This window comes from Macadamia integrifolia, chromosome 1 (genome assembly GCF_013358625.1).
Source record: "Macadamia integrifolia cultivar HAES 741 chromosome 1, SCU_Mint_v3, whole genome shotgun sequence".
NCBI classification, from domain to species: domain Eukaryota; kingdom Viridiplantae; phylum Streptophyta; class Magnoliopsida; order Proteales; family Proteaceae; genus Macadamia; species Macadamia integrifolia.
Window position 1 is genome coordinate 21,546,598 of NC_056557.1, and position 18,042 is coordinate 21,564,639.

Sequence of the window (18,042 nt, forward strand, 5' to 3'; positions counted from 1 at the left end):
ACTATTGAAGGAGCCTACTTACTTGAACTTCAACCCTTGAACTTGAAAGCTTGGGTGATTTGAGATATTACCAGTACTAAAAACCATATTTGGAATAAACCAAATCTGAAATTTTTAGTACTAGAGAAAACAAATCTTGAAACAAAAAAAACTGAACTTGAAAAAAAAAGATGCTCCACGGCTTGTGATCTTGTCACCTAGATCTAAGCCTAGAACTATAACTTTAAAAATTACAACTCAATTGCATAAATCATAAACATAAAAAGCTGAATAAGAATAAAAGAGTACTTGCATTAATTGACATAAAAAACTATTACAAAAGTGATTAAAGAAAAAATAGAGAAGAATTAAAACTAAAAGTGAGAGAAGGAGAAAGAGAAGAAAACTAAGCATAAACTAGAAAATAAACTAAGGAGAATAATAAAATAGGAAGGGGGAGGAAGGGGTTTTTATAGGGTTTTTTTAGTGCCTCCTTCTTTCTATAAGTCTTCTTTAAGAAAAGAAAGAAAATAAAATTAAATTCTTGGTAAAAATCCTCATTCTCTAAGATATTGTCTGAGGAAAGAGAGAATCTGTTTTCATAATTAACAAATTCTATTCTTTCCTTACAATATTCACCAATATCTTGCAATCTTGATTAAATCAGAAAGGAATCTCTGCATAGCATCTTCAAGATCTTGTGAGGTGGCAAGGAGAGAAAATAATCTTCAGGATTTTGTAGGAGAGAGGATGTGGTACCAATGAGTGGGTCCCACCTTTGGACTGGTTCTTGATTCACTTTAAGCATTTTCTCTTGTAGACTTGGAAACTAAAAAAAAACAAGAAAAATAAAAGTTGTACTATCCAAAGTGGGGCAAAATGTACACTTACATCCCTAAGATTTCACACATTGTGCTCATCACTTGGCGACGCCTATATGACCCTGGCGGCCGCCAATCGTGACTCCCATATATCGGTGTACTGCCATGCCCTCGGATTTCCGCCGGGATGCCAAATCGCCGCCTAGGTAATGCTGTGACAACTTTGTGCAAAGGAGGGATGATGGGGATAGCCGGAAATGGGGGGTCCTCAGCTAGGGGGTAGCCATGGAGGCCGGCCGGCAGGGAGCAATGACTAATTCTCTGTCATTTATTCTCCAATTCACCATGTCTATGACTTGATTGCTTAAAAACTCAATTATAGAATTATCCCCTCTCCCCCCCCCCGCCCCCAAAAAAAAAAAAAAGAAAAGAAAAAGAAAAAAAGAAAAAAAAGAAAAGACTTGTTATTAAAGATAACTATCTTTTTAACAACCTTGCCTGAATCATTATCTAGTGTGCAATATATGGCACCATTTCCATCATTTTTCTCCACACAAAACGAGCCTGAATGGGGCTGTGTTGGGATTTGCTAGCTAAATCTGTGGCTCATTTATGTATATTATATGGGGAACGAGTGTCAGATATAATCTAATATTTACGAATGAAAGGGAATGTTACTCTTTTGGTGATTTCTTTTAAGGTTTAGCCTGTGTGCCTTATGTATGGCTGAGCTTGAGACCAGTCTCAAACTGACAAGGTTAAATCGATTGATCCTAAATCTAAGCAACTCTATTTTGGAACCATCATGTTCAATAAGATATAGATGATTCAATCAGTTCTTTAGCACCAAAAGGCTCATATTCTATCTTGGTCGTGCATTTTCTGATTTTTAGATTTACTCTCTAGATTCTTGCTATAACAACTATCCCCTCTTATAATACTTTTTTTTTCATGCAGTTCATGTAAAAGGAATGGATGGTGGTAAGAAAGGTGAAAGGCTCATAAGAGATGCTAATGCTCAAAGTGTAGATATTGAATTTCAGAGGCTTAAAGGCATGAAACGAAGTGCATCCATGCCCGAGCAAATGAACTCAATGGAGTCATATGAAAGTGAAAAGAACCTTGTAAGTCGTACCGGTCCTTTGCAGAGCAATAGGAGAACTTCCTCCATACAAATGAGTGGCCCACTATTTATTAGGAGGAGCCCTGGGAATTTTAGTCAGCCTTTGCAGGGGATAGCGGGCCAGAAGTCACCTTCATTAATGGAAGATCAATTACCCCCTTCTAAAGGGATGGAAGAACAAGGCTGGTCAAACAATGACTTCAACAGAAATAATGGACATTTACTACATTCAAGAGATTCAGTTTTATTTGATGCCAAGGTGCTTTTCTTCCCCCCTTTGTAGGCATGAATTGATGATATATGTTTTTGTCCATATTAATTGCACTGTCATTTGAATCTATAAAAGGACATCCAATGACTACTTCACTACATCAGTTGTTCATAATCAGGTCTCTGTAAGTAGTCAGCTTTCAAGGTCTGCTTTTTTTTCTATGCTTCATGATTGAAGATCCTTGGATGCATCCAAGGTACCCCATGATGGACACCGGCTATGCTGCATTTTACAAAATTTTCTGTTTGTGTGAGGTATCAAAGTTGACTAATTTTGGATTATTTACTTGTTTTGTTTGGATTTTCTTTTACTTGACTTCCTTATAAAAATGTTGGCCAAGCCTATTGTAGTGTACCTCCAATTGTTTAAGGGAAAGGGCCAGTTCCCAGTGCTGGTCCCATCTATGTGGGGTCCTGGGAGTAGGAGGTGTGAGTTTGGAATTGGTCCTAACCTTTTGGCAATTTTTTGCTCAAAGTGGTGGCCCTCAAGACCCGAACCCGGGCATATGCCCTCGCAGCCTGAACTTTTTACCATTCTCTAGGCAGTGGCCCCTTCCAATTGTATGTAGAAGAAAGACCCAAACACACTCTTCACAGGTGTGTGATCAATAAGGAAAGAAAATATAGGATTTTCCTTCAAAGTGATATGGTTTGTTAAAGAAGTTGTGGATCTTATCTCTTGTGTGTACCCACGAATAGTTGTTTTGTTTCCTATTGTGGGTCTATCTCTTGTTTCCTATTTAGTTTAGGATACTATGGTTATTCTGTTTCTGTTTTAACACAAGTACTGGAGTTGTAGTCTGGTCAGGATTTCTTTCCTAGTCTGAGAAGGAAGTCCTGTGTTGACGCATTACGGGGGCTTTGGAGAGCATCGGCTGTTGTTCTCTCAACAGTCCCCTCTTTCTCATCTCCTCTCTTTTCTCTCTTAATTACTGGTGAAAATAATAAAAAGAAGAAGAGAAGAGCAAAGAGATGGCTGTAACCTTGGGAGTCACGACCTTGTGTTAAGACTTCCACTTCATTAAATATATATAGCAAGTCATAACCCTACAAGGGCATAAAGGGAAATACACCAGCAATAAAATAAAAACAGCCAAAGCAAGGGAGGGAGAATTGTGATTAGCGCTAGGCGCTAATCCCGACTCGACTCTCTCTCTCCCCCTCACTTGACACCGTCTAACAACTGGTTTTTTTACTTTGATATTGTTTCATGGTATCAACGCAGTAGAATTAGTAAAATATTTTCAAATTTGATTCTGGTTTGAGTGTCTATTAAATGAATAAAGCTTTTATCTGGTCATAGCACCCATGCTGCCTGTATCTTTGGTTCTAATGACAACTGAAAATGAAAACTAGGGCAGCATACTACCTCTGCATTAAAAAATTGGAGCAGGACTACCAGCATTGACCTCCATCAATTCATGAAAAAAAAAAAAATTGACCTCGGTCAATCCATAAATCAGTGTATACTTGATCACATATATTTAGTATATGATCAACAAACAAGTATTGATCATGTTTATATGAAAAATGGTTATTGAGAGGAGTTTTTTCACCTAAAAGTGTTCTTGAGAAGAAATGGAGCTCCAATAGTTGACGTTGACACATTTAATCTTCAATCTCCAAGGTTTATTGTTGATTTTTTTTTTTTTTTGGTGAATAATATAATTCATTACCAAAGGAGAAGAAAATACATACAAAAACCCCAAAAAGCGGGGAGGGGGAGAGGATGGGACAAAGGATCCACCCTTAAGGAAGGGACGGGGTCCGAAGCAAAGTTGGGGGAAGACCCTAGTATATAAATATATAACAATGTGACTGTTCCTTGGGGAGGCCAGACAAGTTTTAGTAATTCGAGAGTCATTAGCTTTTCCATCAAAGGAGATGGAATCCCAAATCTGGCAAACCGTGCGAGAGTTGTAGGTCCATTTCTTGCGGTTATGCTCCATCTAGATCTGGTTTATGGCAGCATACAATGCAAGCTTCCCCACAGTGTCTAAAATGGAAGATTCGGCAAAAGTCATATCCACCCAGAGCCATTCCCTATTGAAGGGGAGAATTCTTCTACTCTTGGGCTAGCATTTTGTAAGGATCCATTTTCCGAATAGAGGAGGATAAAGGGTATGCAAAAAGGAGGTGCTCAATGTCTTCTGTATTAGTCCCACAAAGGCAGCATAAGGGAGAGACATGAATCCTCCGACACATGGGAAGGCTTGGGTACGAAGGCAGTTGCAGAGAGCTCGCCAAGCGGTAAAGCTGTGACAGGGAATGTGATACTTAAACCAAATGATCTTATGCCAAAGAGAGGTAGAGCCCCGAGGCTTGATGAAATCTCATGCCGCTTTGGAAGAGAAGGCACCAGTCTTGGAGGGAGTCCAGATAATAGAGTCTACTCATCTCATATGGGCTTCAGAGAGGGAGGGCAACAATGTCCTAATATCATCAAGCTGAGGGGAAGAGAAAGCCAGAGGGGTCCACATGCCTGAAGTCATAATATCTCGAACCAATGCCTGCTTTGGAAGGCCAAACTTTAAATGGTCCTTGCAATAGTGTGATGGAGGAGAACTCCCTTCTGGTGCCAAGGGTCCTGCCAAAGATAAGTGGAAGAACCATCACCAATCTGAAAAGAGATGGCCCCGGAGACAATAGGCCTAAGCTCCAAGATCTTACACCAGACACAAGAAACATTAGCCAGAATGGGGGCAGTCCAGAGGGACTCAGAGTGAAGGAGACCCGAATACACCTAATCCACCTATATACTCTTCTTCTTTTTAACTAACTTCCAGATCAGTTTGATTATACCAGCAGAGTTGACATCATGGACACGTCTCAGACCCAACCCATATTCAGTTTTTGGACGGCAAACAGCAGTCCAACTTAAAGGGCAAAGGAATCTGGAACATTCTAAACCTTTCTAAAGGAAATCAGCAAATATAGATTCAAGCTTCATGATAGTAGTCGAGGGCAGCCCATTAATGCTGGACCAATAAATATAGGAAGCTTGGAGGACAGATTTAATGAGCTCCAAATTACCCGCAAAAGATAAATGCTTGCCCTTCCATAATTGAAGCCTTTTCCTAATGAGATCGAGCATTGGAGTGTTTTGGTGAGCAGACACCTGGCTGCAATCAAAGGGAGACCCGAAATACTTAACCGAGAGATGACCAAGGGAGAATCCAGTCTTTTCTAGCAATGAAGCCTTAGTAGGCTCAGAGACTCTAAATAAGAAGATAAGAGATTTCCTTGAGTTAATATGGAGCCCATACATAGATTGAAAGAGCAGCAAACCTTGCATAATAGCCTCCAAGGATGCAGCATCAGATTTAGAGAAAATCATCAAATTATCTGCAAACGCTAAACGGGTAAGCTTGATGGCCTTACACTTAGGAATGGCTGAAATGAGCTGCTGGTCGGTAGAAGCTTGAATAGTTCTAGATAGTACTTCCAGGGCTAAGGAAAAAAATATAAGTGGAAAGAGGGCATCCTTGCCGAATCCCCATTGAAGATGAGAAGTACCCTGTTGGACTCCCATTAACTAAAACAGAGAAGCGAGCAATATAAATACATTGGTGAATCCAGCTGACGAACGCTTGAGGAAAGCCCATCTTGGCCATAACCGAAACAATGAAGTCTCATTTAAGAGAATCAAAGGCTTTATGGATGTCAATCTTCAAAAGAGCAGCCGGGCCGTGAGATTTCCTATCAAAGCTTCTCACAATCTCATTGCAAAGGAGAATATTGTCACTGATGCTTCTACCAGGGATGAAGGTCGATTGATTTTCATTGACAATAGGATCGATCATTAGCTTTATCCTGTTGGCCCAAGCCGGCCAACAAGAATCTTGGCAATGAACTTATACAACAGATTGTATTGGGAGATTGGCTTGAGGTCATTCATGGCATTTTCTCCCTTTTTCGTAGGGATGTGACAGAGGAAAGTGTTGCTAATTCCTTTGAACTGGCTAGGTTGTATAAAAAGCTATTGATATCTTTGATGTGATCGAGCTTGATGATATCCCAAGTGGCAGTGAAAAATCCCATACTAAATCCATCAAGCCTAGGAGCTTCGCTGGGCTTGTGTGAGAGAATAACTGATTCAATTTCCCCATCAGTAGGAAGAGATTGAAGCATGCCGGTCAAATTGGTAGGAATGAACTTGTTTAGCAAACCATCCTGGATGGGGGAGGCGGCCTCTGATCTTGCTTGAACAAATCCCTGAGGTAATCAACTGCAACTGCTTTAATGTCTTCAACTTTGTAAACTTGGGAACTATTAGGAGCAATCAACGTAGGGATGGAATTAATGTTTGTTCTAGTCTTCATGGAACGATGGAAGTAGGCCGAGTTTGTATCTCCTAGCTCCAACCAATTGATTTATGGACTTTTGCCTCAGGAAGCTCTCCTCTTGGGTAAGGAGAGACGAGAGAGAAGCCAAGACAGATTTTTCTTCCTTAGCCAATAAAGAGTTGAGAGGACAACACCTAAGTAGAAGTAAGTTTATTCTTGCAATCAACATCCTGACAGGAAATATTTCCAATAGAGTTAGTATTCCAGGCTTCAAGGGCCTCTTTACGTTTCAAAGCTTTCTGGAAAAGGCTATAAGGTGCGATGAGAAAGCTTGGAGAAGCTTGATCCAAGCTTCTACAACAATAGGGAGGAAATCTGAATGAGAGGACCTCATATCAAAATATTTAAAAGGCTTGGGACCAAAGGAGATGTAGGGTTGGACTAATAAGGAGATGATACCTTAGTTGTAAAAAATGATGGCTTAAAGCGTTTGATACCATTAGTTGAGACTTTGTTACCAATGTTCTGCTCCAGATGTCCTTCCCTGCCTCATTTGTTCACTGGATCCATTCTTGCATCTCCACCACCCGCTTCTCAGTCTTAGTGAATGCTAGCCCTGCCATCTACTTTCCTTCGGGTCGGGGTATCTGCCAAGGATGTCCCCTCTCTCCCCTCCTCTTCTCCATTTCCTTGGAAGTTCTTTCCCACTCCATCCAATCAGCCACGGACCTTTACCTCATCTCTCCTATCCTCAAATGCAAATCCCTTCTCCTCTCCCATTTGGCTTTCGCGGATGACATCATGATATTCTCCACAGCTGACCCCCTCTCAATCTCTAATATCATGTCTAACCTTCACTCCATTGAATCCTTCTCGAGTCTCAAAAAGCAATCTCCTTTAGTCCAATATCTTCCTCTGTGGCATCTCTTCCGAGGTCTAAGCCACCCTTATGGGTATCACTGGTATTTCGCTGGGCTCTTTGCCTGTTAGATATTTGGGTCTTCTACTCATTTCCACCAAGTTGTTTTCCTATCACTGTTCCCCTTTGCTTGATCAATTAAGGAAAAAGCTCCAACTTTGGAAAGGTAAGCTCCTTTTAGATCGGTCTAGCAATCCATGTACATTTACTTGTCTGGCACCTTCGTCCTCCCTGCCTCCGTCATCAAGTCTTTTGAGGGTTTTCTCTGCTCCTTCCTCTGGAAAGGCTCTAGTTCCTCCAAATTCCTCAGACCCCTGATCTGGAAGAAGGTCTGCCTTCCCACATTTGAAGGTGGGCTTGGAATCAGAAGAATCAAAGATGCCAATTTTGTTGGTGTGCTCAAGCTAATCTGGGAGATTATTTCTAACCAGAAAAGTATCTGGATTGACTGGGTCCACTTGGGTTTGCTCAGACATAAACACTCTTTGGACTGCCCCTCTCCTTTCTGATGCATCCTGGATCTGGAGGAAAAACCTTGAGCACAGACACCTGGCCCTTTTTGCCATCTCCTATTCAATTGGAAACGGTCAGTCTACCTCCCTATGGAAGGACCCCTGGCAACCTTAGGGCATCTTGTCTCACTTGGTGTCCCTCAGAGTCTTTTACTCCTCCGGCTTTCCTGCTAATGCCTGGGTGTCTTCTATCCTCCCCCTCCCCCTCCCCCTCCCTTGCTTGATCTCTGGTCTTCCCTCCCCCCATCCTCCTTGGGCATCAGGGCAGAGAAGACTAGCATTTGGCTCCCCTCTTCTACTGGGATATTCTCTTCCGCCTCCACTTGGTCCTTTGTCCGCACCCCTTCCCGCCTGTTCCCTGGCATAGACTTGTTTGGTTTAAAGGGCACATCCCTTGTCAGAGCCTGTCCGGATGCCTCCCCACCCAAGCCTTCCACATCCATCCCCAGATTCCCGTCAATCCTACCTGCTGCCTTTGCCCTTTCGGGTATTGAGGATATTCCGCACCTCTTCTTCTCTTGCCCCTTTTCCAGTCAAATTTGGAAATTCTTCCTTTCCAAGTGCTGGTCTTCTAGAAGACCCATCCTCCCCTTTGACAGAGAATGTATCTGGGTCGACATGTCCTTCGCCGGTTTGACCATTTGTGACACTATAGGAAAACTTTCTTTTTGTGCTACTATCACCCACCTTTGGATGGAGCGTAACATCCGTAGATGGACCCTCAAATCTCAACCTCTGGATAAGATTTGGAAAGCTATCTCCTTTGATGTTGCCTCCAAAGTCCACATCCTTCACTCCCTCCATAACCGCTCAGTTCCTAATTCCCTCAGAAACTCCCACATCATTTCCTCTGGGTACCTTTAGGTTATCCTCACCCAACCCCCTTGACCGCCTTGTGCCTTCCCTCTTTATGGTTCTATTTGGTTGGTGCCAACAAGAGATTTGGGTTTGCTTTTGTCTTGATGTCTTTGTAGCTTGGCCTCATTTTATTTTTTTCGAGCTCCTCCTTTGGCTGCTCTTTGTTGGCTTTGCCTCCTCCCCCCCCCCCCCCCCCGCTTTCCCTTGTATATTTTTCTTCTCTTGGTAATGAATTATTTATTCATCTAAAAAAAAGATTACTGCTCTCATAGTTTTTGTGGATGATATAGTGGTGACAGACAACGATGATGCTGAAATTTCTAGGATGAAAGCACAATTGGCAACAAAATTTGAAATCAAGGATTTGGGATCTCTTCAATACTTCTTAGGCATCGAAATCGCCCATTCTGACAAAGGCATCTTCATCTCCTAGAGGAAGTATGTCCAAGACCTTCTTGATGAAACAAGCATGCTTGGGTGTAAACCAACAGACTTCCCTATTGAGGTTAACCACCATCTTAGCAGCAATGGTGGTGATCCAGTTGATAGAGAAAGTTATTAGAGCCTTGTTGGCAGATTGATATATCTTTCTCGTACCCGGCCTAACATTGCATATGCTGTAGGGATTGTCAGCCGGTTCCTGCATGGTCCACAGATCCCTAACCTCAAGGCAGTATACCGTATCGTGAGATACTTAAAATTTGCTCATGGGAAGGGAATCTTATTCTCCAAAAATTGCAATCTCAGCTTCGAAGCCTTCATAGATGCTGATCGGGCTGGTTCACTTGATGATCAACGTTCAAATTTTGGATATTCAAGTTCCTTGGTGGCAATTTGGTTACTTGGAGAAGTAAGAAACAATTTGTGGTTTCTAGATCTAGTGCTGAGGCATAATATCGAGCTATGGCTCAAGGTGTTTGTGAGCTTATGTGGCTCAGGGTGTTACTTAATGATCTTTGGATAAATATGGCTGAGCCAATGCATCTCTATTGTGACAACAAGGCAGCCATCAGTATAGTTCACAATCTGGTTCAACATGACCGGACAAAGCATATTGAGATTGATAGGCATTTCATTAAGGAGAAGCTTGACCAAAGTTCCATTTGTATTCCTTTTGTCATCTCAAAGTCTCAGTTAGCTGATGTGTTTACGAAGGGCTTACATTGTAAAGTTTTTCATCCTATTGTCTGCAAGTTCGGCATGCGTGACATATATGCGCCAACTTGAGAGGGAATGTTAAATTATCTAGGTGCAATGTATTTAGTGGATATAGGATAATGATTACAACTCATCCTTGGATATAGGTACAGTCCTCCTCATATTATAAATAAAGCTGGCCTCTGTCATCTCCAACAAGCCAATCCATTCTCTCAAACCCTTCTTCTCAACTGAGAGAAAGAAGGACTGTACTCCAAGGCTGGCGGTAACCTAGAAAACCACTTTACTTGTTAGTTTGAGCTCCAATCGGTCTTCATAGCCCCCAAATCTCTTTCCATTGTGTCTACAACTTAATGATAGAACTCCATTAGGTCTTCTAGTTGAATTTTCTTAAATGGTATAGCCTCTATTGGACCTTTTTACTTTTCTAGGGTTTTAAGAGAGCCACAAAGAATGGGAGAGAAGTGCTTAGTCGACTCTCAAACCTCTTTGGATCTGATACCAAGTTGGAAGAGAGCAAGGATGGAGGTAAGAGAGAAAAGAAGAGAAGAGATGAGAGGAAGGAAGAAGAAGATGGGAGAAAGAGGAGAAAAGAGTTGTGTGTAAATCGTATTCGGGAGAAAGAGAGAGCTCTTCCCACCTATATTGAATTACAAATGTAATAGAGGAATCACATACACCTCCCTAGGGTGGTAAAAGGAAAAAAAGGAAAATTACAATATAAGACAACATGTCAATAAACCAGTACCAAATTTCCCCCTGTAACATAACTCTAACAAAAAGGGGCTCATTTATTGACCTCATCAGCATATTGATTTGGTTGGATACTCTGATGCTGACTGGGTTGGTACTAGCGGTGATAAGAGATCTACCATAAGTTATTGTACGTTCCTTGGTGGCAATCTTGTCGTGGAGAAGTAAGAAGTAAACGACTGAGGCTAGATCTAGTGCTAAGGCCGAGTGCAGAGTTATGAGTGACTCAAACTGCAGCGGAGTTAATGATCATTGCTTCAAGAGGTGGGGCTTCCGGTTACTAAACTGATGAAGATATTCTGCGATAATCAAACTATTATCTATGTCGCCAGTAACCTGGTGTTTCTTTAATGGACCAAACACACTGAAGTAATGAGGAAGTTGATCGATGCCACTTTTGTTTCTTCTACAGATCAGTTGGGTGATGTGTTTACCAAGCCTTGGTTTAGTCATGCTTTCCGAAAGGGATGTTCTATGCTGGGCATGGGTGATTTATATGCTCCAGTCTGAGGGTGAGTTTAAGTGTATCGTTTTTAATGTTACTGGCTTACTGCAGGGGGTAATTTGGGTATGGAATTCTGGTTTTTTATTAGTTGTTTATGTTCTGTTTAGTACTCGGTTTTGTGCCTAGGGTGTTGTTGTAAACACTCATTTATTAAATTTTTTAAAGCATCATGGGGGCTCATGGTTTGGAATTTCTACACAAAACCGTGAGCCTGGTTTTATCTCTTGACGTGCGGTTCTCTATCTTCTTCTCTTACTGTACCGACACTGGTTTCCTGTGTTTGGTATTGTTTCATATCTTATTTACTGTTTTGGGGTAGCAGTTCAAAACCCTAGGATCTGATGGTGATCCAAACCTTTATTTTAGATTTTCTTGGATTTTAGCCTTAGAAATGAATAAAATTTTGCGCATGTGAGGATCTGACACTCCTCTGTTGTATTAAGAGTTCAAGATCTGACACTCCTCTGTTGTATTAAGAGTTCAGTATTATATTCTGATGGTGTTTTGTGTTGCGAATACTTCATATTAGTTTTCATTTCCTATATGTAATTGCTCTTTCTATGCCCTAATTAATATATCTTCAGCAATTTAAATGTTGATATGCATTGAAATGCTTATGCAATTTTCCGTCATGTGTTTTTAATTGTAGTTTCCTGAAGTTCTGTACGGGGAAGTTTGTGTGAGGAAGAGTTTCAACTTTCTACATCGATTCATTCCTGGTGTCATGTCTCCTCATGCTAAACTTGTTCGACAGTGGAGTTACTTTGTTCACATTGCATGCTTTGTATCAATTTTTTTAGATCCTTTGTTCTTCTTCCTGCTTACTGTTCAAGAGGTATAATTCTGTTGCCTTCCATTCTGAAAAGCATTAATTTGATGTCTCAATTCAACAGATTTTAACATTATGGATTTGTGCTTGAATACACTTTGGTTACTACTTTTTTCTTAGCCTTTCAAATGATTTTATTGCTTTGTAACATTTACAGTCGTGGGTGTTTTAAACTTTCACAGTGGGGAATAATCCCGAATGCTATACAATAGACAACATTTAACCAAACTGATGAAATACTTGTTAACAATCCTGCAAAATTCTGACCACCCTTCATCATAATTGTCCCATTTAACCCCAATAATATTTTTCGATTGGGATGAATGATTGACTGTCATCGACAGCCCTACTTTATTTATAATAAGTGAATAATAGGTACAAGTACAAGAATGCCCTTTATGGACTGATATAACCTTATGTTGGGGACATTCTCACACTCCTACAGTTGGTTTTGATGATAACAAATATATGAAGGTATTTCACAATTTGTCTTCAAGTATTGTTTTGTAGAAACTTCATATCAAAGATCAAATTTGGTGAATGAAAGGAAGAAATGAAGATCAAAGTCATTAAATGGTGAAAAAGAAGCCCAATAAGTAAAGAAGTAAAGCTCAAGAGAGAGCGGGAGTATGAAGCCTCCAAAGCTTGAAGAAAGTACTTCAAAGTATTAAGATCTTAGATTATTAAGACTTGAAGTTATTCCAAACATCAAGCAATACAAGAAGAATCCGAAGAGCATTTGCAAGATGTTTGATAGAAGCTTTGAAGATCTTAGCTCAATGTAATAGTGCACACACCATACACAAGCACTACACAACATCTCGTAAGCATGCAATACATATTGCATCCTTTCATTTATATTAACTTAGAATGACCAAGTGTGAAGACCTAAAAATGGTTAGGAACATGTTAAGTACATAGTTGTTACGGTGCCAAGACGAACCAAGGCGGTGGAGGGTTGTCTAAGCTCTTAGGCGAGAAGGCGCCCGCATTTAAGGCGAACAAGGCGACTAAATGTTATTTTTTATTTTCCTATTTTCAAACATTATTTAGTAAGCTATATATACCTTGTATCACAAAAAAAATCAAGATTAAGCAACATTAAGTCATTAAAAATCAATATTTAGCCATATTAAATCATAAAAAATTAACATTAAGTCATCAAGTTATAAAAAATCAAAATTTGGAGAAATGCTCTTGTTCTATAATAAGTTTGACTGGTCAAATGATTTTATTTTTATATGAGACTTTTTGTATTAGTTATAATACAAAATCAGCTTTCCAACAAGTCTAAGATTACTTAAATCTGAGTTGTAATGACAAAGTTATGCTCCGGTCAAACCTATTTTTAAGTGCGCGAATGCTGTTAAAATCGCATGAATGAAAATAATTTTATGGCTCTTAAAATAAAAGATTATTTCACCGGACTTTTGGTTTTTAGCAATGTTTTAACATGATAGAATTTATAAAATTTTCATAATTGACAAAAACCGCAACATTTAAAAGTTGAAAATCACCTCTATAACCAAAATCCAGTTTTTGTTCTTGGACTATAGGGTTGACTTTTTATCCTTTTGGAATTTGATTTTTAAACTATTTTTATTGGATTCAATCAGAGGGTATTTGCTTATTTATGAATAATCTTAAGTAAATGTTTTTTATATTTGGTATAAACGAGTGCCAAAACACAAGGCAGCATGCTATGCAACAAGACAACTGTCGCCTAGGACCCAGGCAAACCGCCTGGATGCTAGGCGACGCCTTGACAACTATTAAGTATAACATGGCTTAGGAAATTTCTGAGAAAACAGCAATGACCCTATTCAAGGGAATTTTGATTGACCTTAAAATAGGTATCAAAAGATGGTCCTTCCATGAAAGTTGTAGAGATTCAAGTTACGAATTTAATGCATTTGAAATCAGACCAATCTGATGTCAGACGAAAAAGTTATGAACCAAATACTGATGAAAGGTCAGCCTTCCGAAAGCCTGTCAAAAGGTTGGGAGTGGCCGAACTGATGGGCAGTTGACCGGCTGAAAGCCTCGATCGTCCGGCACCTTGCCAATCGATATGTCCGGTCGATCGTTATGAGACTGGTTGGCTCCAACGGTTCTCTAACGGCTAGTTTTTGGCCAATGGCTTTTGGCGGTCGACCTGTAGACCCAAAAAGTGACCATTTGAGTGAGATTTCTTGCCTATTTTTCATCCCTAATCTCACCTAAAAATACCTTTAATGCTACTCATTAATTAATAGTTAATCCTAACTTTGAAGGAGTATTAGAAGTGAGATGGGTCTATACCATCTCTTAAGTTGAAGTTCTTCATTTTCCATTCAAAAGGAACTCAAGGCTCTCTACAAGTCTTTTGCACTATCTTGGCATTTGCATTGTAAGCATTATGAAAACTTCAAAGGTGCATTATTTTATATCAGTGCATTTCATTCATACATCACACACTCTAAACCTTTCTATTCCATTTTGAATTTGTTTTTGTCTAAGATTTGGGTTAACTCTAGAATTGGACACCTTGTTGATACATTGTTCTAGACCGTACTTAGACAAGTGTGTGGGACCATTTCGTCCTTAAGAGATTGTAAGGACTCTTTTATCCTTGAAAGAGATTGTATGGATCTTTTTATCCTTAAAAGAGTTTGTAAAGTCTCCCTACCTATTGTATTGCAAGGGAAGAGCTAGTGGAATACTTTACAAGTGCAACTTGTAGGGAGTGGAATAGTCTCGGATTGAGTCGAACTACTATAAGTTCTGGTTTTGTGTGATTGTGCTTATTTTCTTTATATTACACATTTTTATTTACAGTCATATATTAGGGACTTTAAATCAGAGAATTTTTAAAATCCACTAACCTATTGACCCCTTCTAAGTTATTTCTCCTTATACCCATATTACATCCTTATTACCACTCCCCCACAAGTTGGTGCATAGATATCACATATGCCCAATTTACACATAACTGGATGAAACAACTCACTACTTAACCCTTTGGTAAAAATGTCAGGTAACTGATTTCCGGACTTGACAAAAGGAATACAAATCAGCCCTTGTTCCAACTTCTCTTTAATAAAATGACGATCAATTTCCATATACTTCGTGCGTTCTTGCTGAACTGGATTGTGAACACTGCTGATGGTAGACTTACCGTCACAATATAGCATCATCGGTAAGGGAATAGGGAGATCCGAATCTTTTAAAAGACTCTAGAGCCACATCAACTCGCAAATGCCATGATACATAACTCGAAATTCAGCTTCAACACTAGATCGAGCAACAACAACCTGTTTCTTATTCTTCCAAATGACCAAATTGCCACCCACAAATGTACCATAGCTAGTTGTAGACCCCCGATCATCAAGAGAGCTGGCCCAATCAGCTTCTGGAAAAGCCTAAACTCATAGGTGACCATCGGAAGAGAAAACTATCCCTTTTCTTGGTGCAGATTTCAAATTACGTAGGATACGATACACAACTTCTAAATGTGTGGAGTGATGATCATAAATAATTGTATATATTGACTAACTAGGCTGACGTCAAAGGTAATGTTTGGATGAGTATGTGATAGATTGATGGAGAACCTTAGGGAAGGGAGGGGAAATCAGAGTAGAGTGGGGGAATAGAAGGTTTACACTCACACATTCATTCAATAATCAAATTGCTCTCTAAATCTTCAGTCGATTACAACCAATATATAGGAAAATAGGAACATGAAATTAGAAACTTAACTGGAATGGAAACTAGCCTAAATTAGGAAACAACTATAAAAAGGAGACCAAAGCAAGGAAATAAATCCTACTCCTACGTTCAAGTCTGGAAACTAAAAGCATGAAATAAAATACTAAGTAAACTACTAATTTTATTTCCAACCCTTGTTGGACCAAAACCCCTGGGCGTTTTTTCGTCCAATAGAACGAAAAAACTCCAGAAACGTTTTGAACGATACCAAACCCCTAAGTAAACTACTAATTTTATTTCCAACCCTTGTTGGACCAAAACCCTGGGCTGGACCGGTTCTTTTGGCTCTTGGCTTCCAAAGCCGGTCATGCTGGTCCAACCAAGAAAGGGCAGCCATATCTGCATCAACTCTCCTCCTCTGAAAAGAACTCGACTCCGTCGAGTTAGGGAAAGGACCGAGGAGACCGTCTGAAGGAATACGCTGAATGAGGAACGATCCCACCATCTTCTTGAGCTTAATTTCAGGGAGATCTTTGGCAGGATGAAACTTCATAGTCTTGTTGGCATGCTTGAAGGCATAAGTATTGGCATAGCCACAATGCTGTACTTTCTTGTCAAACAACCAAGGTCGACCAAGAAGGATATGGCACACCTTCAGAGGGAGGACATCACATTGGACTGTATCCTTAAATCCACCAATAGAATATGTGATCAAGCACCTATCTGTGATTTTGAGATTAGTGTTGTTCACCCAAGCAACCTTGTAAGGATTAGGATGTGGTTCTGTATTCAATCCCAGCTTACGAACAACGTCTTTAGAGACAACATTAGTGCAACTGCCTCCATCAATGACCAAGGTTAGCAACTGATCATTGCACTTCACATGAGTCTGAAAAATACTACTGCGGCGCCAATCTTCATTTTCAGTGGCCTTTTGAGTGGTCAACATATGACGAATGACATAAAAAAGATGTTGGTCATCATCACTGAGAGTGTCATTGACTTCACCTGTTGCACGCTCTTCTCTTAAATCAACTGTGTCAGAACCAAGTTGCTCTTCGGGAATATATGGTATAGCAGAATCCTTATCAATAAAAGCAACCAAACGGCTGGGACATTGGGCACTGATATGTCCAAATCCATGGCATGAGTAGCACCGAACTGTGAATTTTGAAGAATCAGAAGGTTTATCTGAACCACCCCGAGGGGGTGAATATGGGCGAGTAGGCCGTGAAGATGACATTTCAGAAACATGTCGAGGTGGAGAATACGGCCGACTAGGTCATGAAGAAGCCATAGATGTAGCACTTGCCTGTGGCTTGCTAGATGACCTCTCTTGGGTAGGAGACTGTTGCCAAACGGAACTAGTACCTCGAGAAAAAGTATCTGCAAAATTTCTCCGGTTGTATGGGCGTTTCAGACTTTCCTCAACCTGATATGCTACTTGGACGGCGTCTTCCATTGTAGGTAGTCGACTAGATGCAAGGGCAGCACTAAGTTGAGGGTGCAGACCATTGCGAAATTGGGCCACTAAGACTTCTTCATCCCACTCAAAGTCAGAACGAGTGGCCAAATAATAAAATCTAGCAACATACTCTTCAACGGTCAAATTCTCTTGTTTCAACTGTGCAAACCTGAGATGCATGCGTTGCTTGTAATCAGAAGGCAAGAATCGTCGATTCATGACTTCATACATTTCAGCCCAAGTAGTGACCAACCCAATGCCTCGGGTTCGGTTCTGTTGTTGTTGCTTGATCCACCAGACTCGAGCCGTGCCTTTCAGTTTGGCCTCTGCAAATAGAATCTTTCGAGCCTCAGTCAACTCGTACCATCTGAAGAATGTATCTAAACTGTGAATCCAGTCAAGGTACAATTCTGGATTATTGTCTCCATAAAAATCAGGGACATCCAGTTTTGCTGCTCTTTCTGCTCCATCATCATGTCTACCAGTCCCATATGGTGGTGGAGGTGGTGGTGGTGGTGTATGATGTGGTAGTGGTGGTGGTGTTACTGGCAGATCCTGTGGGGTGGTGTTGGACGAATCCCCAGACTGAATGGGACTCTTTCCTTTATCTGCTGCCACCAAACGATCAATAGAAACTTGCATAGATTCCACCATTATTTTCAGGGACGTGACCATGTTAGTGAGAGCATCAAATTTTGTATCAGCTTTGTAGGAATTCAGTTGTTGAACAACTTCACTATTGGCTACCATGGTGATGAGTAACAAAATAGCACTCAAAGAAGAATGGTAAAATAGTAAATAACTGGAGGCTTAAAGGGCAGGGACAGAATGGGAATTTTTTTTTTTTTTTGAAGTTAAAACTAAAACGCAAAAAGGT

At 40.3% G+C, this 18,042-nt stretch overlaps 1 protein-coding gene across 3 annotated transcripts in view; it reads left to right on the forward strand.

The window, feature by feature from the left end:
• The first annotated feature begins 1,228 nt into the window (after nt 1-1,228).
• Nucleotides 1,229-18,042, forward strand: part of LOC122081447 (probable cyclic nucleotide-gated ion channel 20, chloroplastic) — a 259,284-nt gene continuing 242,470 nt past the window's right edge. The window contains exons 1-2 of one of the 3 annotated variants that reach the window (XM_042648600.1): nt 1,229-2,182; nt 11,834-12,019. In XM_042648600.1, the coding sequence (XP_042504534.1) occupies nt 1,772-2,182; nt 11,834-12,019 (597 nt within the window). In that variant the 5' untranslated portion in view covers nt 1,229-1,771. The remainder of the gene's footprint in view (nt 2,183-11,833; nt 12,020-18,042) is intronic. The other 2 variants (XM_042648608.1, XM_042648596.1) reach the window with 2 other exon arrangements.